Raw genomic sequence first — 23,775 nt, 5'->3', positions numbered from 1 at the left:
GGGGCGTGCCCCTGGTCGAAATGTGCCCACCGGGTTTCCGGGCACTTCATCAGCCGAGGGCTCAGGGTAGGGGTGGGGGAGTGGCGGTTGTTATTAGGGAGAGCCTAGAACCGAAGGAGACCACTGTACCTCAGATTGCCGGGTGTGAATCCCTCTTTGTGAGGTGGGGTCATAGGTGTCAGGTGGGCTTGTTTGTCGTGTACCTGGCTCCTTGCTACGTGACAGCTGCCCTGCCTGAGCTCCTGGAGGTGTTGGCTGGGGTGGCGGTGGAGACCCCCAGACTTATTGTCATGGGGGATTTCAACTTGCCATCTTCCGGCACATCATCGACAGCAGCTCGGGAGTTCATGGCTTCCATGACAGCCTTGGACCTGACTCAAGTAGTTGATGGCCCTACTCACACTGGGGGTGGCACGCTGGACTTGATTTTTATCTCTGGTCAGTGGTTGAAGGATCTGGACTTGAGGGATGTAGTCACGGAACCTTTGTCATGGTCAGATCACTCTCTCCTTCGTCTAGACTTTCTGACCGCTACTCACCGCCGCAGGGAGACGGAACCAATACGTTGGTTCCGTCCCAGGTGCCTGATGGACCCGGAGAGGTTCCAGAGAGAGCTTGGGCCATTTCCTGAGGGTCTGGCTCACGGCACGGCTGAGGAACTACTCGCGGCCTGGGAACGGGCCGCGGCTGGGGCTTTAGACCGTGTCGTGCCTTTGCAGCCTCTGACCCGGCGTAGATCCCAACCGGCTCCTTGGTTCTCCGAGGAGCTGAGGGGGATGAAACGCCGGAGAAGACGCCTAGAGAGTTTGTGGAGGTCCAGTTGTTCAGAGGCTGATCGGACACAAGTGAGGTCCTATAGTAGGACCTACCTTGTGGCACTGAGGGAAGCGAGACGTTGCTACGTCTCGTCCCTCATTGCGTCGGCAGATAACCACCCGGCCGCCCTGTTTCGGGTGACTCACTCCCTCCTTCACCAGGGGGAGCGGGATGACCCGTTGCAGGGACGTGCTGAGGAGTTTAACGGTTATCTATACGATAAAATCGTTCGGCTTCGGGACGGTCTGGACCAAAATTGCGGGGATCCAGATGGGGCGTCTGAGGGCGGTCTTGGTGACATTGTTTGGGATGAGTTTGACCCTGTGGCTCCCGAGGACATGGACAGGTTGCTGGGTAGATTGAATGCCACCACGTGTTTACTGGACCCGTGCCCCTCCTGGTTGGTACTGGCCTCTCAGGAGGTGACACGAGGCTGGCTCCAGGCAATTACGAGTGCTTCTTTGTTGGAGGGAGTCTTTCCGGCCGCCTTGAAAGAGGCGGTGGTGAGGCCCCTCCTCAAGAAGCCCTCCCTGGACCCGGCTTTTTTAGGTAATTATCGTCCGGTCTCCAACCTTTGCTTCGCGGCGAAGGTTGTAGAGAGTGTGGTGGCATGTCAGTTTCCCCAGCACCTGGAGGAAACTGTCTATCTAGACCCGTTCCAGTCCGGTTTCCGGCCCGGATACAGCACTGAGACGGCTTTGGTCGTGTTGGTGGATGATCTCTGGAGGGCCAGGGATAGGGGGTGTTCCTCCGCCCTGGTCCTATTAGACCTCTCAGCGGCTTTTGATACCATCGACCATGGTATCCTGCTGCGCCGGTTGGAGGGATTGGGAGTGGGAGGCACCGTTTATCGGTGGTTCTCCTCCTATCTCTCCGACCGGTCGCAGACGGTGTTGACGGGAGGGCAGAGGTCGGCCCCGAGGCGCCTCACTTGTGGGGTGCCGCAGGGGTCGATTCTCTCGCCCCTCCTGTTCAACATCTATATGAAGCCGCTGGGTGAGATCATTAGTGGCTTCGGTGTGAGGTACCAGCTGTACGCTGATTACACTCAGCTGTACTTTTCCACACCGGGCCACCCCAACGAAGCTATCGAAGTGCGGTCCCGGTGTCTGGAGGCCGTACGGGTCTGGATGGGGAGAAACAGGCTCAAGCTCAATCCCTCCAAGACAGAGTGGCTGTGGATGCCGGCATCCCGGTACAGTCAGCTGAGTCCTCGGCTGACTGTCGGGGGCGAGTCATTGGCCCCGATGGAGAGGGTGCGCAACTTAGGCGTCCTCCTGGATGAACGGCTGTCTTTTGAAGATCATTTGACGGCCGTCTCCAGGAGAGCTTTTTACCAGGTTCGCCTGGTCCGCCAGTTGCGCCCCTTTCTAGACCGGGATGCCCTATGCACGGTCACTCACGCCCTCGTGACGTCTCGTCTGGATTACTGCAATGCTCTCTACATGGGGCTCCCCTTGAAGGGCATCCGGAGGCTCCAGTTAGTTCAGAATGCGGCTGCGCGGGTGATAGAGGGAGCCCCTCGTGGCACCCATGTGACACCTCTCCTGCGCAGACTGCACTGGCTACCTGTGGCTTTCCTGGTGCGCTTCAAGGTGTTGGTAACTATCTTTAAAGCGCTCCATGGCATAGGGCCGGGCTATTTACGGGACCGCCTGCTGCTACCGAATACCTCTCACCGACCTGTGCGCTCTCACAGAGAGGGACTCCTCAGGGTGCCGTTGGCTAGGCAGTGCCGTCTGGCGACACCCAGGGGAAGGGCCTTCTCTGTGGGGGCTCCCACCCTCTGGAACGAACTCCCCCCAGGACTTTGTCAACTTCCGGACCTCCGAACCTTCCGCCGCGAGCTTAAAACACATCTATTCGTTTGCGCAGGACTGGACTAGGTTTTTAAATGTAGATTTTAATGGGTTTTATTATATATATTGTTTTTAATTATCTGGCTGCATCTAATAAGTTTTTTAATGGATATTTTATTTTTGTATTTATATGTATTTTATTTGCCTGTGAACCGCCCTGAGTCCCTAGGGAGATAGGGCGGTATACAAATTTGAATAAATAAATAAATAAAATAAATAAATAAAATCATAGTTCTCTGCCACCCCATCACTACTGAGCTGTGCAAAAATAAATGGAAATTTTGCTTTTATTAATGAGGGAACTTTAAAAAAAAAGTGTCTTCTATTACTGTAAAAATAAATTTCATTGTTCTATGGCCTGTTCTACACAGTGGTGGGATTCAGCCAGTTTGCACCCCTTCGGGAGAACTGGCTGTTAACTTTCTGAGCAGTTTGGCAAACTGGTTGTTGGAAGAAATCATTACAGCAAGAGAACCGGTGGTTAAATTACTTGAATCCTACCACTGGTTCTACAGATGCAGCAGCAAAAGACACAAACACACAGAAATGCTTGCTGCAATGGACAGTAATAGTGTGAAGGCAGGAAGTAGATTTATTTTGAAGTTATCTCACAAGGTTTTGGAAACACACACCAGTCATCAGTCCTGATCAGCTCCAGCTAGTGTAGGCAATAGGCAGTAGTGAAGAGTATAATCCAACTTAAACTGAAGGGGCACTGATTCCCCAGGCACAATAAAGAATGAAATAAGGTTTTTTGTTCCCGTCATTCCTTTCTTCCCAGCCCTTGAAGAAACCCTGCATCATTGTAATCATTAGTTTAACATAATTTACATAGGTGTAAACGTTAGTCAACGTAATTTACATAGGTGTAAATTAGCAAGGTATTTCCAGCAAAAAGAGGAAGAAAATATCAAGAGAGAACAATGAACATTTTAGCCAACTGTGCAACTGAGACTTGAGATGCAAAGCAATCTTATCCCACCTCCTTCCCTCCAATGCCATTGAGCATTTCAATCCTCAAAGTGGATTAATTAGACTGGACTCTGGAAAAATTCTTCTCTGGTTCATGTAGTACCTCTGCATATATATTCCTGCTTGAACAAATTCTTGCCCCCCACTGAGAAAGACCCTGTCTGTATGACTGCTAAAGTAGTCTGTTGACTAGGTCTCAGCCAGTTCTCTTCACTACATGGATGAAATAGCATGGGCCAGGCTTCTGACCTAGTGTGTAAGGCTGGAAGTCCCCCAGGACTGTGTGTTCACATTGGCCTTGAAATGCATTTTTCAATAGTTCCGTGAAAGACTCCAGACGATGAGGATAATAAGAAAGACGGAACTGACTGATAAAAAAACAGAAAATGTGTGTTAATAGCTAAGTAACAGAACCATGAAGATATTAATACAGAGACACAGCAATGTAACGGCTTTTCCTCCTTTCCATTTAAATCATTTCCAATTCAGGAACATTAATTTGTCCATGATCCTTTGAGGATTCTGTTCAAAAAGCATGCTGCAAATCAAAATTACTCTACTTTGAGTTTGTTTTTAATTAAGAAAATAGAATACTTTATCAGTAATTATTAGCGCATGGATGAAATCTTACTCTCTGCTTCTATCAGTACAAATCAAGAAATATTAACTTACATACCAGAGGGTCCAAACTGAATGTATGTATCCTGTTTCATAGGCTTAGGTAGTATAAAGTGGCCCTGTCACTTATATCTGTTAATTTGAGAGTTTTAGAGATGAGCAGGTTTCTGGGGCCATCTCATGGGTAGGTACAGAATAGTGTGTAAAGTAATTTAAAAACCTAGCTGTTTCCCAGGCATTTGGGTCAGGCAGGTAGATGAGCTCTTTTTATTGATGTGAGTGAGATTATTATTTATCCTATGGCACTGGGAGTTTATCTGTGATGGGTTTTTTATTTTAATCTTTATTAGATGCCCAGATTCACTGCCTAGAGAAATCAGTACCTCTAAAAATTGGATACATGCATGCATGTCCAGGATATCTGTTTACTCTATCCCTATGCTAAATGGTTAGTTGTGCTAACCCTGGTTATCAAAGTGGAGATACAGTAATCATGTGGGTTCTACAGAGAACATACCTTAAATCTGAATCCCCATCATTGCCTTCATGTGGGACCTGCACAGTGTAGTCCAATGTCACCATGTTTGGTTTGTTGTTCACAAGGAGAACCGAGGTAGTAATGTCCTTGGTTAAATCACTCTTGAGAAAGAAAGGAAATTAATTAGTTTTCTGTATTTATGTTTTTTTGCATTTGTTTCTCAGTGGCTTGTTCACTGTGTTAAGCCAGCTCCAAATTGCAGAACAACACTGCTGTCTTTTATAATCTACTTTTCTCTCTATTCTGTTATAAGTAAAAAAATAAATTTGCAACATTGCTTGTTCCTCTTCCCTCTGGTTATATCAAAATGCGCACTCTGCCCATAGGCAGTTAATTACTTATTCCTCAACTATATTCGTGCTATTTTTAATCAACATTCCCTCTGGAGAAAATAGTACTGTGTTGTAGTAGTGGTAGTAATAATAATAGCACAATCCTGCTATAGAAAAGTGGTGGCTGAAGATTCTGTTTTGATCTTTGTGCCGCTAACAGACTTACGTTGGGGATCAGCTTCAACTTAATATTTTATGTTTGGAGCCAAATACCTAATTCCAGTGTCTCTAAAACTCATGACTGTCTACTAGAGCTGTGCCTTCATGAGTACTCTAATCATCTTGCTATCTGCATTTTACTCTACAATGTTCTCAGTTGAGTAGCTTCATATGTAATAGCAATAGCACTTAGACCAGTGGTGAAATGTAAAATTTGTTACTACTGATTCTGTGGGCGTGGCTTGGTGGGGGGTGTAATGTGACTGGGTGGGCGTGGCCAACTTTTTTTTTTTATTTTACTTTTAAAAGCATTTTTTCTACCTCTTCAGGTTGTAGAAAAAATACTTTTAAAAGGCTCCTCTGACGATCCCAACTGAGTTGCCTTACTGTCAGAGGCTTTTCTTTTTTTAAAAAGCATTTTTTTTGTCTTTAAAAGAAAAAAAAACCTCTGATGCAGGCAACTCAGCTGGGATCGCCAGAGGAGCCTTTTAAAAGCATTTTTTTTACAATCTCTTCGGCGGACCACCCGCCATCGCTACCGGATCAGACGATCTGGTTTGAACCGGGAGCATTTAGGCTTAGACTTATATACCACTTCACAGTGCTTTACAGCCCTCTCTAAGCCGTTTACAGAGTCAGCATATTGCCCCCAACAATCTATACTATTTCTATTATCAGCTTTTTCATATAGTGTATGTATGTGTGTATGTGTATACACACACACACATTATATATATATAAAGATATATATATATATATATATATATATATATATATATATATATATATATATATATATATATATATATATATATATATATATACATACATAGATATACATATATAAATACATATAAATATATATATATATATATATATATATATATATATATATATATATATATATATATACATATACATATACATATACATATATATATATATATATATATATATATATATATATATATATATATATATAATGTGTGTGTGTGTATACACATACACACATACATACACTATATGAAAAAGCTTCCTGCATGTCTATTCCACTGCTATTTACTCTGATGCAGCAGTGCTTTCATGCCAATGTTCATATGCTTTTAATTGGAGACTACAATCTATGCTATGCTAACCAATTTATTCCCACCCAGTGCTGAAAAAATAGTAAAAGAATTTACAGATTAAACAGAATATCTGGAAGCAACACAGGGACAGATTTTCTTCTTTATTTCTATTGTAATATTATGAATACTAGACTATCTAAATAGAGTCAGGTAGCTTGATGCAGTCCCATTCTGCTTGACAGTTTTCCTTTATATCTACTTGAAAAATATGTTTTTAAAGGGATCACACTGAAGTATGTGGCATTGTGCTATAAAATAATAACCTATTATAATTAGCCGCGATAAGCTATAAAGAAATATTTTTGCTGTTTTAAAATATTTTATTACCATGTTTCCCAAAAAATAAGACCCTGTCTTATATTTTTTTGAACCCTGAAATAAGCGCTTAGCCTTATTGCCATGTGCTCAAAAGCCTGATTGGGTTTATTATCAGGGGATGTCTTATTTTGGGGGAAACAGGGTATCACTGACACAAAAGGTTAGGCAGAAGTTATTTCCAGCATTACCTTGTAGTAGATATTTTTCCCAGGAGGGGCGCAACCTGTTTCCAAGATGTAGTCATAATTACGGTGGTCAATGACAAGAATGCCACCTGGACGAACCATGCTGGCAATATTCCTAAGAGCCTGTTTGTGAACATTCTGGTCACCTAGGAATAGGTTCAAAATTTGTGTTAAATGTATTCCCTTTAGATTGTTTTTTGCCTTCAAACTCTGGCTATCCTAGACATTTTTTTGTTAAGAAGGCAACAATACCTACATTATGGATATTAGTGCATTCAAAAACTACCAACCCACTGCCCTTATAGCCATACCTTTGCACCCCAGAGCTAGTTTTCTGGAGCTCCCCTTTCCTAAAATAATTAGAGAATATTGTTGTAATAGACAGCATGTCTATGGAGCATGTGGTTTGTATCATCCATTCTTTACATACTTTTTAGCTGTGAAGTTAGAATCTGATAAATTCATTTTTTAAAATTTACAACTGAGTATTGAAATTTACATTATCAATTCCCTCCTGCACTAGCCTGGAAGGAAAAAATACAAAATGTAATGCATCCAAAAGTGCTTGAAATTTGGATTGAATCTGCAAACTAAAACATCTCCTATCATTATATTCATTTCAGAAGGAATATTTAAACACTTGGATTCCCTAGCAAACTGATATAATTTTCAACACAATTTTTGAATGTAAAAGTCCAACAATTAGTTCTTGTGTAGTAGTTAAATGAATTACTTATCATTTCTGCTAGTATGTTTATTTACTATTTAAGGTCAAAGTAAATTTCTATGCAGACTAAGGAAAAGTCTCAGATTATCCCTTTCGATAGCTTTGGCAATGCAACAGACTTCTGAATAACAATCTTTTGACATTCACCTTTAAAATCTGGAAGATGGGCAAAAGAATTCCCTAAGCAGATGACAGCATCAAAGCCTTCACCAGGTTTCTGTAGATCCTGTGGCAAGGTGAGCCAATTAGCCTCTTCAATTACTGCAAAACAGAAAAGCATAACTCAACCTCTGATTCTTCATCATGCCTTGCTTTAGCTAAGTAAGAAAAGATGTTATGTTTCCAATGCAAAAGGGAATTGAAAATTATCAAACATAGCCTGGAAATGATGCTCAAATACTGTTGTTGGGAAACATTCAAATCCCAATAGTGTAAGAGCCCAGGACAAGAACTCAGACCTATTTTTACATGGAGCTAAGATGCTGTTCAAGTCAACAGTTCAGACTCCAACTGGCACAATATACAGAAATGTTAAATAGTAGAGATGTTTATGTAATGACTAAGAGTGCATTAATATAGAGATAGATAGTTTGTTATTCAAAGTAATATATACAATTACATTAATGAACTTTTATCACTATAGTAATGCAAATATCGCAGCAATATAATCTCAATCATCATGAGGTGATGTAATAATGTGTAGCTTTATACTATTATTTCTGTGACTAGGCATATATGAAAGATGTAAAATATATGAAGGAACACAAAAAGTAAAGGTTTACTCAGGAAGAATTTGTCTTACAGAGTTTATAGAAATGTACCAAATTGAAAAGTATGAAGAAGTCACAATATATTAGATAGTTCCTATGTGAACTAGCTGTGAGAAAAGTTCCAAAATAAGAGTGTTCAAACATTGATAAGTATCAATATCAAATCACGTCAAGTCATGCTAGGGGGGTATAAAAATATACGGGCCCTTGGGAGTCATCAGACAGAATGAGCATTTATGTTAGCATTATGCTTCAATTCTTCTGGAACTCAAAACTGGCCTGGCTGGCTAAACTTTGAATTGTGAAGGTATGCAAGGGTGTGTAAATAATTGAGCTTTTAACTCAGAACAATAAAAACAGTAAACCTGAATTTGTTTCTACATGTTTTGATCTCTGATTAAAAAAGAACAGCATAGGAAACACTTTTCAGCCCTGACTCTGACACAGATCCCAGACTAGCGATTTTGGGAACAGACCAAAATACAATAGCACCTAACTACTGTTTTTTCTACATTCAGACTCTGCCCTGAAACTAATAAAAATGTTTTAATAGTTTGCTGTCAGCGGGATATGAATCAACTAAGAATACATAACTCCAGACTTCCAAAGCTAATATTCTCCAGATTTGTTAGACCAAAGTCCCAAAATTCTACAGGTTACACGCCAACATATCTGGGGTACATCAAATTGGGGAGGGTAATCAGTTGATATTCTTAAACCAAAAGTTAGAATACCCCAATGATCAAATGGATCTTCTTTTCGACGGTTCCATCGCTCCTTCAAGGCGTATTTGAGCATTTTGTCACTGGCATCTACACTGGTGACACTAAATCCTTCTTCAACCAACATAATGGAATCCACACTGCACCAGAAATGGAGAGAGAAAATGATTTCCAGGTACACTTTGAGGGATGAAATCTGAAGTAAACTATTTTTCAGACTAACTCATCATAATAATTCCCTCCACTTACCAGTATATTAGCAGTTACATTTTAGTAGTTAGAGAAAAAGTCACACATGAAAGTTAGGGCAATGGCTACTATACTATATAAAATTATTTACTAAGGCTGCATACACAGTATCTCCTACATGTATATCTCTTTAATAAATAAATAAAACCAATACCTGCACACATTCACTTAAAATCTATGGGGAAGATAAATTCAATATTCTCTAGCTTTTGAAAAGCAAAGATGAGTATGTTCTTAAAAGAAAGTGTTTTTGTGAGAACAATTCCTCCAGTTTTATTTTTCTCATCTCTGGCCCTTTTCTACATTGTTACTTTTTAAATGGACATCTTGATTAACACAGCAAGTAACCACATGCATTCCAAAATCCTTGTCAACTGAATCAAGAAGGCCTGAGTTAGGCTGTTGGTTTGAGGTCTGAGCTTGGTAATTTGGTTGCAAACATTTTGACACCATTCAAGGAGACATCTCAGTGTGCTTTGAATCAATTCAGATTGCACTGATGATATCTCCTCGAATGGTCATGAAACATTTGCAACCAAATTGTCAAGCTCGGAGCTCAAACCTATAGCCCAACTACCAACCCAAGCCACTAATATTCAAATACATTTCAAGGCCTGAGTTAAGCATGTGTAATTTCAAGTTTGGCCAAACTCAAATTAGGCTAATGAACCATGATACTATGATGGAACTGAAATGTGCCATATATGTAACTTGTAACTACTTAAATCCACATCCATATATATATATATATATATATATTCATACTTAAAATATAACATTCATATATCAACAGGTTGTAATGAGTTAAGTCCATACTCAAACTTCAAGAAGAAATGTTAAATGGTTTCTTTTATTTTGCTCTGCTTGTACGTTGTCTGTTCCTGCACAGGCTTCAGGTAGCTAACAGTGTTATAAAAACAATCCAACCCTCAGTTAGGCATTTTTTTAAAAAATCTGTAAAATACAAATCTTATGTGCCCTACAAACTTACCTTCAATTACAGCACAACCTCCTACTGTGACAAACGGAAAAGGTAGGTCAACATTTTTCTCATGTTTAAGAGGGATGAAGATGACTAGACCTCAGGGTGTTCCAAAGAGTGGGAGCAGCTAATGAAAAAAACCCTTCCAAGGTCCTACCATATGACATCCCCATAGAGATGAGATCTGGAGGAAATTGATCCTGTTTGATCTTATTGCATGAACTGATGAATGTAGAATGTGGTCCCTCAGACAACCAGGACTGGAATCAAATTTGCATAGGATAATAAATGACAATCCATGCTGTTCCTTGAATCAGCAAAGTTATCCAAGAAAATTAGGACATGGCCATAACATCTGGGCTGTTCGGTTCCGTACCAGCGGCAACCTCCAAATGCTCTTTAAGAGCAGTTCTATAGCACATTCCAAATGGAGGTGAATGATTGTCATCAGGTTCTTGTGATCCATGGTCACAACTTGCATACAAATGCAAAACCCTTCTAGCCACCTGTTCTTCCAGCAGTAACTGTGAGTGTAGGAGGACTTCTAAATTACAAACAACTGCTCAGATTTAGAGATGGAATTTCTCAGGAATCATTAGATATCCAAACCAAAATCATTCCATGTTGAAGGAATTCATTTAGAATCTACTTCTCCCCATCCTGCATCCTAATAGCACTGGGTCAGCACTTTTGATGCATTTATTTTATTAAGAAGCACCGGATCAGTAGTATCACCTGTACAGGCCAGGAACAAGATGTATAGCTGATTACCAGCAACAAAACTTACGTCAATAGATTATCCTCATTCCTTTTTTAATTATTAAAAAGGAGTGGAGAGAAAAAACCGTGAGGTACTTCACAAAATAGCAGCCTTGGAGAAGATTACTCCTCTCTTACCAACACTGATTAAAATTGTCCCTTCAGGAAAGAAGAAAGCCACTACAAGATAATGTTCCTCCCCATACCAGTCCCTTAGAAATGGTCCACACAGATATCATAGTTGATGGTTTTGAAAGTCACTGAGAGATCAAGGAGGACAAAGAGTTGAACCTTGCCCCAATGCCTGCACAAGCATGACCAGTGCAGTTTCCTGCTATATCCTGACCTGAAATCTGACTGCCAAGTATTCAAATAATCTGCTTCCTCTAGGGTTTTCTGAAGTTGCAAGGCCATAACTTTCTTAACAATCTTTCCTTAGGTTAGAGACGTCAAAGTTGTCCAACTTTGGACCAATAAGACAGCTTCATGAATAGGAAGAACACCAAGCTTCCTTCGGAGCTGACTGAATCCTCCCTCAACAAAATATTATTGCTCAAATCCAATCTCCTACCAGCTCATCCAAAAAAGCCTTAGCCAGCCATTAGAGGCAGGAATCCAGTTAGGAAGTAGCAGAATCAGTATTGTAGAAGACCCCATCTTCTTTAGAATCCCAGATAAACTATTTGTGCCTATAAATGCCTATTTTATAATCCCCTGAATATTCTTAGACTGCATAACCAACATTTAGCAGTACCTGTTCTACATGTTTTCAGGTTTTTGCATTGTGTACAATTATTTCAAATATTTAAGCCTATAAATATAAAAACAGAAAAACAGAAATAAATGTACAGTATGTCATCTTAGATGATTCACACTATGAGAAGATGTAAACTTCCAAGTTGGCTACCGTGACACAGACCTACTGACACTTCTGTTTGTCCAGGAATATGTTTGACTCACATTCTGTTTACATTAATGTCTCTCTTGCAAAGGTTGCATGCTTCATGAGGCAAAGTTGAGGCAATTATCTCGGGCAGATTTTAACTGACATGAAAGGGCAACAAATTGTTAATATTTGATGTATTAATCAAGTATGTATGGGGAAAAGCAGCAATGTTTGTGGGAATTTCCATGTGTCTAAATACGTCTGAACTTGAAGGAGGGGATAGAAACTCTTTTTCAGCCAGAAAAATATCTTGGGCAGACTAGTCCATTCCTTCAGTACAGCTGATTAAAAAGTGCATTCTAATTATGTATTAAAAGTACAATAAAATAAATGCCTCAAACTATTCCTGTGCTTATATATGCATAGAAGGTAGAAAAACAGGTAATGAGAGAGGGAGCTTCTGCTAAAACCTCACATACTGCAGTAATAGTAGGCATTATTTTAATTTTTTTATTTCTATGGACACTTTAGTCATTAGGCCTCAACATGATGCAATCATAGGTCTTTAATCTGAAGACAGCCTAAGGCTCCAAACAAGCCTTAATCGTTTGTGGAAGAAAAACACCCAAGCTTATGCCAAAGCTTAAGTCTTTTGAGTGTCACAAAACCCCTTGATTTTTATGTCCCCTTGACTGTAGCTCTTCTACTCCGAGTAATGGCTAAATTTGGACTCACTTCTTTCAGATACCAAAGGCAGCAGAACTTTTACGGGACCCTCTTACCGAGTGGGAGTTTGGAAAGGTGGGTCCTTTCAGCAACAAGAGCAAAAAAAGTGAGTGACTTTGGAAGCCCAAAAGGCAGCTCTCCTTTCCGCCCCCTCCCCAGGGACAGAAAGGACGCCTTCCCAAGTGGACAAGCACGGTCACCCTCAGGTACAACCATATTACCCAAGGGCCGCTGGCCACACATCTGAAGGTTTCGACCCGCATTGTATCTGTTGTCGAGAGGCAGAGATTCCGGGTTAGCTCGCACGGAACCGCAGCTCCAGCCATACGCTCTACCCGCACCTTTCCCGCAAAAACTCTCGGCGTGCGGCAGGAAGAGAAGCGGGCCCAGCGGCACTTCCCCTGGCGACTCACCCGGTGCCGCAGGCCACGTCCAGCACCGTCTTGCAGCACTGACCGCGCAGCAACGACACCAGCCAGTTCTTATATTCGGCCGTGCGGCTCCGCGTATCGCCAATGTAGAGCTGCCAGACGCGCGCCGCCCGGCCGTCTGCATACTGGTCCGGGAGCCCTTCGGCTGCCACGCCCAGCGAGCGAGTCCGATAGATGCTGTCCACCATGGCGAGGCGGGCGGCAGTTCCGACCTCTTCAACTGCTCCGGATCAGCTGCGCCGGAGCTGCAGCTTCCAGCAATTAGGATCCCCAGGGGAGCCGGCAGCCGGTCGCCAGAGGAGCTCACTCCAGCCAGGGACCGCCCCCCGGCGCAGCCGCCCAATCCAAGGAGGGGATAGCGGACACTCCCACCCCTCCGCCCGCTGGAGGGCCATTCCTCCTCTCCCCGCCCTCCCCCTGTTCCTGAAGTCAAAGGTCTTGACCTGGGCGCGCTTATAATGTTTCCCGAGCCTTCCCAAATCTGTTGGTCCCGCGTCGACCTTGCTGACTATGAATTATGGGAATGCTAGTCCAACATCGCTGGAAGGCAGGTGTCAATGCTTATCTTGGAATCGCAGAACACCCTGTAATGGAGGAAACAGGCATAGAATTATTACAGACAAAAAAATCCGGTAGAACAGGGTGTTAACTTTTGTCAGCTATTTCTAAAAAAAATTGACTCTATTATAAGTGATTTATGTATTTAAATTTGGATTTTGTGCATCCACAAATGTGACGGTTGTAAAAATGTTTTAATAAAAAAATTATTTCCCAAGTTTATATTTCACTTTTTTTATCAAACTCCAGGCTTAAAAAATAAATAAGAATAACCAACCACAAATCTATTATTAAAATAATTTAATAAAAATCATATAATCACATGTGATCAAAAATCATATAATAAAATCATATAATAAAAAAACAGTTCAATATAATTTAAAGCTACAAAAAAAAAAACCACCACTACAATGGCAATAGTTATCTAGTTCCAAGAGCTGCTTGAAAAAGCTATATCTCTGTTCTTTTTCTAAATATAATAAGAGTGTGAATCATCCAGAGTTCAGAGAGGCCTGATTGCACCCATCTGGTTTTGAAAAGATATTCCTTCTCTCCTTTAAAATGTTTCATTAAAAAACATTTCTTATTCTTAAAATTAAAAATAGAATTGAAAACAAGGCCTTCAAAATGCACAAATAACTTTCATAGCTATGTGCAGGAAATAACTTTTTCAAGATAATATTGCAACTTGTGACAAAATGGACCTGTCCTGGTTCCGAGTAGAATCTAGGTGCGCTTCATGATTCTGGTTATTACTCTTTTTTTATACAATTTTTTTAAATTTTCTTTTAAGACAAAACACATATACATGAAAACATTTTCAATCCCAATATTGTGTGTCGACGGGGTGATGGTTATTACTCTTAAAGCCCAATGTGGCATGGAGCCAGGTTACTTATGGAACCATCTATTCCCTGTCTTTTCAGTTACATTGAATACCAAGAGGCAGGCACTATGGGGCTGGTTTTGATTTATTTGCAACTTGCCAGTTCTGGTAGACAGATGTTACTCTATAAGGTTCAAACCCAGGAGTTGAATTCATTAACTTTTATACTTTATGTGATTATGTGTAGTGCATTAGTTTTATGATCTATCCAGGTGAACCACCGAATAAAACCTTTCAGATCTGTATCTCTGTATCTCTCAGCTCTGAGAGGGATGGTGGTCTTTATAGGACTCTAAGGGATACTAAGGGAAGGTGGACTATTTATCTGGTGGTTTCTGTCCGTCCCACTAAATTTGGCATATAGACAAGTTCAGTGAAGCAATGTCACCTGGTAGGTCCTAGAAAGTATTTTCGTTGTCACGGGGCCTGCCTTACTGAATGGCATCCCCCTCAGAGTTTCAGACAGCTTTGACAGTTTTGGCCTTCCTGAAGACCTGGTCTTTTCCCATACAACCCAGCAAGTGTGGGGACATATTGGTAAGATGTTTTTACAGTGGCTTCAACTTGATTGTTTTAATTGATTCCTAATTCTCATTCAAGATATTTTACCTTTGGATCATCATCCAGAGTTCCATTGGTAAATGGATGGTTATATAAATTTGTTAAATAAATCAATATACTGATTTCTTCTGCCCAATATTTTTCCTGACTTGAATTAACAAATGGGGAGATTTTCAGCAAGTCACTACCCCCTTTTATTTCTAGGAGTTTCCAAATGAAGAATTCTATGGCTGGTCAACGCCTCTGTTTTTAGAGTCTTGCCTAATTATCCTTACTGTGGGTTTAGAGTTCCATGATGCATGAAATCCCAGGCTGCCTAGGGCACAGGGTGCAGTGTTTATCATCCCCATCAGTGTGCGTGTGTCTCTTTCCCAGACAAATGGAAATAATGCAATGTAACAACCATATATGATAACAATAGAGCAAGAAGAAATATGTGCTATAGGTTCAAGTATACACACAAAAATAATGCTTTGTAATTATAGAAATGGCTTGAAAAGTTGTGAAAAATAAAGCAAAAATAATTCAATATATTGAAAAATGTTCCTCAGCATTACACACAAAAATGATACTGCAACATTCTTTTACAAACACAGTTTAAGGAGATTGAAAACAGAACAGGGCCTGTTAGGTGTTGCTTTAGTACTGTAGTCTGTTATGGTTTCTATGGTATAACATCTCTCTCTCTCTCTCTCTTCCTCATCTCTGATTTTCTGTTTCTATTTCCAAGCATTAAAATAAAGCCTGCTTAGAATTTGTATCTTTTCTTAAAGATAACAACTGACTAATAACCAGGAATTCAGACAGCAAAATCAATAAATAGGTGTTGCTTTAGAAGTCTGTTATGGTTTCTATGGAATGACATCTCTCTTTCTCTCATCTAATCTCTGATTTTCTGTTTCCATTTCCCCGCATCAAAATAAAGTCTGCTTAGTATTTGTTTCTTTTCTTAAAAGTTGAACAGCTGATTAATAAGCAGAAATTCAAATAGTTGAATTATAGGAATACAGGTATCAATGAAGAAGAAAGAATTATTTTATTTCTCGAAAACAACTTCAGACAGGCTAGGCGGAAAGGTTGAGAAAAATAATTTCTCCTTCCTCACTTTTTGAAATGAAAAGTTGCTTTCCATTGAAGACATGATAGGAGAAGATGGCAGTTTCTATCAATGCTTACAGTGTTGAAGGCATATCCAGTGCATCTCTGTGTGAGCAGAGTAGATTTTGAGGATCATAAAAATAAGGAGGCTGGTTCTGCATCTTGCCCATAGGTTGACTACACCTGCATCTCCCATGAGGAAATTTTCAGGCAATAAAGCATCAGCTGGCATCAATGTTCATAGTTGCTACTCACTAATATATAATGTGACATGGTTGCTGATTATGCTCATTTGTTTGGGCTGGCACAGCTTCAATTCGGCTTGAAAGGCATAAAACGAGTTCATACAATCTGTGCACAAATCCTGTCCTGGAAGTGTTTTAGAAAAACTGCATATTCAAACTTACATGTGCAGTTCTTAATGTTTTCATTACATGTGTTAATTACATGTTATCTTAACCACACTTTATTCACAGAAAGTAATAAACTTGAATCCAAAAAATTGAAATATAAACATGGGCTGGAATCAAACAACAAACTAAACCAGACTATATTGGGTGGCTAATTTATGGCTGAGAATGGTATGTGATCAAAGTTATATACCTATACCTTCAATGTGTTGAGTTCACATTTTGGCTGAACCCACATTTATCTTGGCCTTGCTGCACAGTTAGGAGGCCTTTTCACTCTTTTGTAACATCAAACTTTGAACTTTTGGCATCAAGGACTCATTTAATAGTTAAATGAAAAGCTTGGGATCAAGGTGAAATTATATCAAGATAGAGCAGAGAGAGGCAAAATTGAGAGACTGCCAACATCTCCCTTAGTGAAAATAATGGAGATATTTGTCTTGGAGCCTTGGACAAATTGGTTGTGAAATACAGAAATTATGGTTAAAAGAGACAATGCAGTTGATGGTTCTGACATTACTAGGAATGCCGTGTTAGGAATATGGAACAGATATAAACCCAGGCTGTGCTCCAAAATATTTTTATCAGATTTAGCACAAAAAGCATTTTATAGAAAAGAAACAATAAGCAAAAAGAAATGGTTAAGGAGTCTTAAGGGCTCTCTGAGCTTGGTTGTTTTCTTGTAGACTTAGTATGGACTTTTTGCTCAAAATGGAAAAAATGAATTGGTGATTTATGGATATGCTGATTAAAAAGGTTGAATATGGGAAGAAGGGGATCAACTAATGTAATCTTTAAGATGGGGAAGAGATTATGATTATGATGAATGCCTCTTTGTGGGAGGATCTGTTTCCTTCTTAAGAGACCATCACATTATTGCACAATTTTGTCCAGCGTTCAGCCCTTTATTTATTTATTTATTTGATTTCTATACCGCCCTTCTCCCGAAGGACTCAGGGTGGTGTACAGGCAAAAATAAAACAAACAGTACAATATATAATTTAAAATGCAATTAAAAAACTTATTTTAAAATTGGCCTGAAAATTAAAATATACAGTGAGCTAAAAACCCCATTTAAAATTAGTTAATAAGAATTTTAAAATTTGATAAAATACAATTTAAGACAGCCCCGCGCGAATAAAAAGATGTGTCTTCAGTTCGCGACGGAATGTCCGAAGGTCAGGTATTTGGCGTAAACCCGGGGGAAGTTCGTTCCAGAGTGTGGGAGCCCCCACAGAGAAGGACCTTCCCCTGGGGGCCGCCAGCCGACATTGCTTGGCGGACGGCACCCTGAGAAGTCCCTCTCTGTGAGAGCGTACGGGTCGGTGGGAGGCATATGGTAACAGCAGGCGGTCCCGTAAGTACCCAGGCCCTAAGCCATGGAGCGCTTTAAAGGTCGTAACCAGCAACTCCTCTAGCTTTTGAAGTTCCAAATGCTTTTTCATATATTTGCATACCTTTTATATACATTCTATTTGAATCTTCGGATTTCTGATGGGTTTCTTGTAAAAATAAAATGTCTGGCAAATCCCTTTTAATCTTAAGCTCCAATCTTAAGATAGGGTGTACTTTGAAAAACATAAGGTAATTTTGGATGAAGATGGAAGATATGTAATAATTGTTGGAAATCTTAATGAGGAAAAAGTGACACTTGTTAATTTATATTTACCGAATGAAAAACAAAGAGAATTTCTTGAAAAAATAACAAAAATTTTGGAGAATGAAAGTGTAGGGAAAGTAATTGTGGCTGGGGATTTTAATTTAATCAGAGATAAAATAGATAGTACTAATCCCACCCGCTGTGGAGGAGCAAATAAAATGGGGATTTTAAATATGTGGATGCTTCGAAACGGCGTGGTCGATGTGTGGAGAGAGGTTAAAGGAATTGAGAGAGTATACACTTTTTTCTCTAAGATATATAATACATATTCTAGAATTGATTATATTTTTCTTTCTAAAGATTTGTTGAATAATGTGGATAAGGTAGATGTGGGAATTTAAAGATTCTGATCATGCAGAAGTTATGGTGGACTTAGATTTTAATTTTGAGAAAAAGAAGCTATTGGAGATATGACGAGAAATTGTATAAAATGAAAAGGATAAAAATGGATACTTAAAAACTGGAGGAAAGTTGGAGATTAAATGATAACGGGAGGTTAAATTTGAAATTGTTTGGGATGCGATGAAAGCGGTGTTTAGAGGAGAGTATTAAATTATCAAGTAGGAAATATAAAAATTATAAAATTAAAATGGAAAGAGATAAAAATCAGATTAAAGAATTGGAAAATCAATTTTGCTTACTAAAGAAAAAAATTCTTCAGGAGCTTAATATGTTAAGAAATAAAATGATAGAAGAAGATACAGAGTTAGTAAAAGAAATTTGAGATTTTAAATAGGAATTTTTGAATTTAGTAATAGAAATTCTAAATTATTGGCAAAGATGGCGAAAGATAAAAGAGAGAAGAGAGAAATTGGAGTTTTGATAGATGATAGAGGTATAAGATGTTATAAAAAATTAGAGAAATGTGAAGTGGTTAGAAATTTTTTTCAGAATCTATATTCAAAGAAACCAATTAATCGGGGAAAATTGCAAAGCTATTTAGAAAAGTATGTGGTGAAAATTGATCAAACATATAAGGAATTGATGGAAGAAGATATAACACAAGATGAGATTAATGGAATAATACAAAAATTAAAATTAGGGAAAGCTCCAGGTGAGGATGGATTACCTGTTGAGTTTTATAAAGAATTTAAAGAATTAATAATACCAAGATTGCAAAAATTATTTAATGGAATATTACATGGTGGGGAAGTACCTTCGTCATGGAATAGAACGGTGATATCCCTAATTCCTAAACCAGATAAAGATTTAGAAAGGATTGAGTCCTATCGGCCCATTTCTTTAATTAATCAGGATGCAAAGATATTTACTGCTATTATAAGTAATAGATTAAATAGATTTATAGATAGATATATAAGTTATAATCAAGTAGGTTTTGTGAAGGGTAGATACATGAGTGATATTGTTAGAAGAGTATTAAATATTATAGATGTAGCTGAATATAATGGTGATAAAATTGGTATAGTATCATTGGATATTTTTAAAGCTTTTGATTCTGTACAATGGGAAACAATTAAAGTAATTGTGGAGGCTTTAGGCTTTGGTAATAAGTTTATACATGTTATTTCAAAATTGTACCAAAAGAGCAGTGCAAGAGTGAAGGTGAATGGAATATTAACTGAAGAGATAAAATTAGAAGCTGGTACGAGACAAGGATGTCCCTGTCCCCAACATTATTTTTATTGGCTATGGAAATATTGACAAAATGATAGAAAAGATGAAGAATTAGAAGGATATAAGGGTATAAGATAAATTTGTATGGATGATACTTTAATTATTTTGAAAATGTAGAGAAAGATCTGAAAAGATATATAAGCATTTGATAGAATTTGAGGAAATGACAGGATTGAAAGTAAATTGGTCAAAGTCAGAATTATTGATGGATAGTAATGGTAATGAGTCTGAGAATATGCAAGAGCAATTTGGGATAAGGATTAAAACACATTGAAATATTTGGGTATAGTGCTTTCACTTAAGGTTAAAGAATTGAAAAACTTAATTATGATGTGGTGATTAACGAAATTGAGAAGAAGATAGATAAATATAAAATTTTAAAGTTGTCTTGGTTTGGTAGAATTGCAATGTGTAAGATGATGTTGCTGCCCAAGTTCAACTTTTTATTCGAGATGCTACCACTAAATTTGACAGAGAAAGATATTGAAGGATATCAGAAAAAACTGGATAAATTTTGCAATGGTGGCAAAAGACCTAGATTAGTGAAGAAAATGTGGTATCAAAATCAAAAGGAAGGTGGATTAGGAATCCCCAAATTATTTAATTATTACTGTGCGTATGGTATCCGGATAGTGGTAAAAATACTTAAAGGTGAAGATAACTATTGGAGAGATTTAGAGTTAAGGGATATAGAAATTTGGATCAAGGTGGTTTTAGATAAAGCAAATTTAAAATGTGTAAGTAGAAGTTATTGGTTAAAGGGATTAAGTAAAATGTGGAATAAATTTGTTAAAATTTTAATTCGGATATAATCTTTTGGGGAGACAACTGGAATTTGGCGATTAAAATAATATAAAACGTAATGAAGTGATTAAAGAGGAAAATATAGAAATTATTAGAGATTGGATAAAAGTTATGGAAATGAAAGGAGGAATAAAGAAATTATTGAAAAATTAGGGTTAAGTTGGTTTGAAAAATACAGATAGAAAAATGGACAAAAAACTAAAGGAAAATTATTCGATAAATAGATGTGAAACTGAATTTGAATATTTAGTATCTCGAATTATGAAAGATGAAATTGGGCTAAAGGGACTCGTTAGTAGGGTTTATAAGATTATAAATTCTGATGAAAAATTACAAAGAGTGATGAGGACAAATTGGGAAAAAGATCTTAATATTGAAATACCAGAGTCAGATTGGAATGTGAATTGGAAGAGTAGAATTATGAGAACTTTATCTATAAGGATTAAAGAGCACAATTATAAAGTTGTTTGGAAATGGTATTTGACTCAGTAAGATTGTCACAAATGGATAAAAAATTAGTAAAAATGTTGGAGATGTGAGATGGAATTGGGGACTTATGAACATATGTGGTATAATTGTGATAAGGTTAAAAGTTTTGGCAACAATTGGAGAAAATGATATTTGAAATGATGGGGAAAGTAATAACATTGAGAGTGGAAACTATATTATTGTTGGTAATTAAGGAAATAGAATTAACAAAATATGAAAAGAATTGATTAGAATTATGATTATAATAGGTAGAATTATAATAGCTAGATATTGGAAACTAGATGTGATTTTTAGAATAGAAGAGTGGAATTCTGAAATGTGGAAATTAGCTTTAAATGATAAAATGACATGTGATATTAAAATTAGAAGTGGTGTGTATAAAGAAGATATTTTCTGGAAGACTTGGAAACCATTTGTGGACTTTGCGCTTGGAACATTGGACGCTTCAGTACCTGTACCTCGAGAACGTGGATTTTGGCAATCATGAGGATATATCCGAAGACCCAAATCTTCCTTTTATGTATAGCACAAGGGTGTAATAATGTATTTTTTTTTGTTTGTTTGTTGTAAAAAAAGTAATTAAAAAAAAAATAAAAATAAAAATAAAAAATAAAAATAAAGGTCGTAACCAGCACCTTAAAGTGCACTCGAAAGGCCACAGGCAGCCAGTGCAGTCTGCGCAGGAGCGGTGTTATATGGGAGCTACGCGGAGCTCCCTCTATCACCCGCGCAGCTGCATTCTGGACTAACTGAAGCCTCCGAGTGCACTTCAAGGGGAGCCCCATGTAGAGAGCATTACAATAATCCAAGCGAGAGGTAACGAGCGCATGAGTGACCGTGCACAAGGCATCCCGATCAAGGAAGGGGCGCAACTGCCGAACCAGGCGAACCTGGTGGAAGGCCCCCCTGGAGACGGCCGTCAAATGATCTTCAAACGACAGCCGCTCATCCAGGAGGACACCTAAGTTGCGCACCCTATCCTTTGGGGCCAATAACTCGCCTCCAACAGTCAGCCGTGGCTGCAGCTGACTGAATCGGGGTGCCGGCATCCACAGCCACTCCGTCTTGGAGGGATTAAGCTTGAGCCTGTTTCTCCCCATCCAGACCCGTACGGCTTCCACGCACCGGGACAGCACTTCAACAGCTTCATTGGGGTGGCCTGGGGTGGAGGAGTACAGCTGGGTGTCATCAGCCTACAGCTGGTATCTCACCCCAAAGCCACTGATGATCTCACCCAACGGCTTCATATAGATGTTGAACAGAAGGGGCGAGAGAATCGACCCCTGCGGCACCCCACAAGTGAGGTCCCTCGCGGTCGACCTCTGCCCCCCTGTCAACACCGTCTGCGACCGGTCAGAGAGATAGGAGGAGAACCACCGATACACGGTGCCTCCCACTCCCAATCCCTCCAACCGGCGCAGCAGGATACCATGGTCGATGGTATCAAAAGCCGCTGAGAGGTCTAATAGGACCAGGGCAGAGGAATAACCCCTGTCCCTGGCCCTCCAGAGATCATCCACCAATGCGACCAAAGCTGTCTCCGTGCTGTACCCGGGTCGGAAGCCGGACTGGAACGGGTCTAGATAGACGGCTTCATCCAGGTATTGGGGTAGCTGTCGCGCCACAGCACTCTCTACAACCTTCGCAACAAAGCGAAGGTTGGAGACTGGACGATAATTACCCAAAATAGCTGGGTCCAGGGAGGGCTTCTTGAGGAGGGGTCTCACCACCGCCTCTTTCAAGGCAGCAGGGAAAACCCCTTCCAACAAAGAAGCGTTGATAATCTCCTGGAGCCAGCCTCGTGTCACCTCCTGAGTGGCCAGTACCAACCAGGAAGGGGAAAGGTTGTTGAGCAATGGTAGTCTTGTAACTCCAAAAGGGTTCTGGAGAAAGCAGGTTATCATCAGATATCAGGCCAGGTTATAGTATCTTAATGGCATTAATCATTCCAGTAAGTGAATTTTGGCAAGGTAGAGATGGAGATTGTGGCCTACAATTCCACTGATCATAGTATCCTTCTAGAGACTGATTGAGGAGTTTGGGAGGTCAATGTTCTTCAATGATTCTCCTCCTTCCTCAAATTCTGATTCCAATTGATGTTGGTGAAGGGGAAAGTTCTAACTCTAGATCTCTGCTTTGAAGGGTGCCACAGAACTCAATTCTCTCCCCGCTCCCTTTCAAAATTAACATGAAAATGTTGGGTCAAGTACTGTATCATCAGTTATATATCTCCATACTGTCCCATCCAAGTAATGCTCCCAAGGCACTTTTCAGGTGTTTGGAAACTGTGTGAGCCTTAGGCGGTGGAGAAGAATGGGTTTCAGCTCAACCTGACAAGAGTTAATTGTGCCACTTCTGAATAAGAAGGCACTTCTCAAATTAATCCATACCCTAATCATCTCTCTATAGGACTATTGCAGTTTACTGGATATAGTTATGCTCCTGTAGATCATACAAGAACTTCATCTGGTCCAGAAGGCAATGGCAGGTGCAGTACC

General features: G+C 39.6%; 1 protein-coding gene across 1 annotated transcript; it reads right to left on the bottom strand.

The window, feature by feature from the left end:
- Nucleotides 1-3,244: 3,244 nt before the first annotated feature.
- Nucleotides 3,245-13,476, bottom strand: GNMT (glycine N-methyltransferase). The gene is made up of 6 exons (XM_058165111.1): nucleotides 13,159-13,476; nucleotides 9,156-9,283; nucleotides 7,799-7,912; nucleotides 6,928-7,070; nucleotides 4,783-4,904; nucleotides 3,245-4,015 (listed from the first exon to the last, which is right to left on the bottom strand). The coding sequence occupies exons 1-6, from the start codon at nucleotides 13,362-13,364 to the stop codon at nucleotides 3,844-3,846; spliced, it is 885 nt and encodes a 294-aa protein (XP_058021094.1). The 5' UTR covers nucleotides 13,365-13,476; the 3' UTR covers nucleotides 3,245-3,843.
- Nucleotides 13,477-23,775: the final 10,299 nt, after the last annotated feature.

Source organism: Ahaetulla prasina, chromosome 1 (assembly GCF_028640845.1).
Source record: "Ahaetulla prasina isolate Xishuangbanna chromosome 1, ASM2864084v1, whole genome shotgun sequence".
Classification (NCBI taxonomy): domain Eukaryota; kingdom Metazoa; phylum Chordata; class Lepidosauria; order Squamata; family Colubridae; genus Ahaetulla; species Ahaetulla prasina.
Note: the sequence above shows the minus strand (reverse complement) of the source record. Positions and strands in the feature narration are given on the sequence as shown.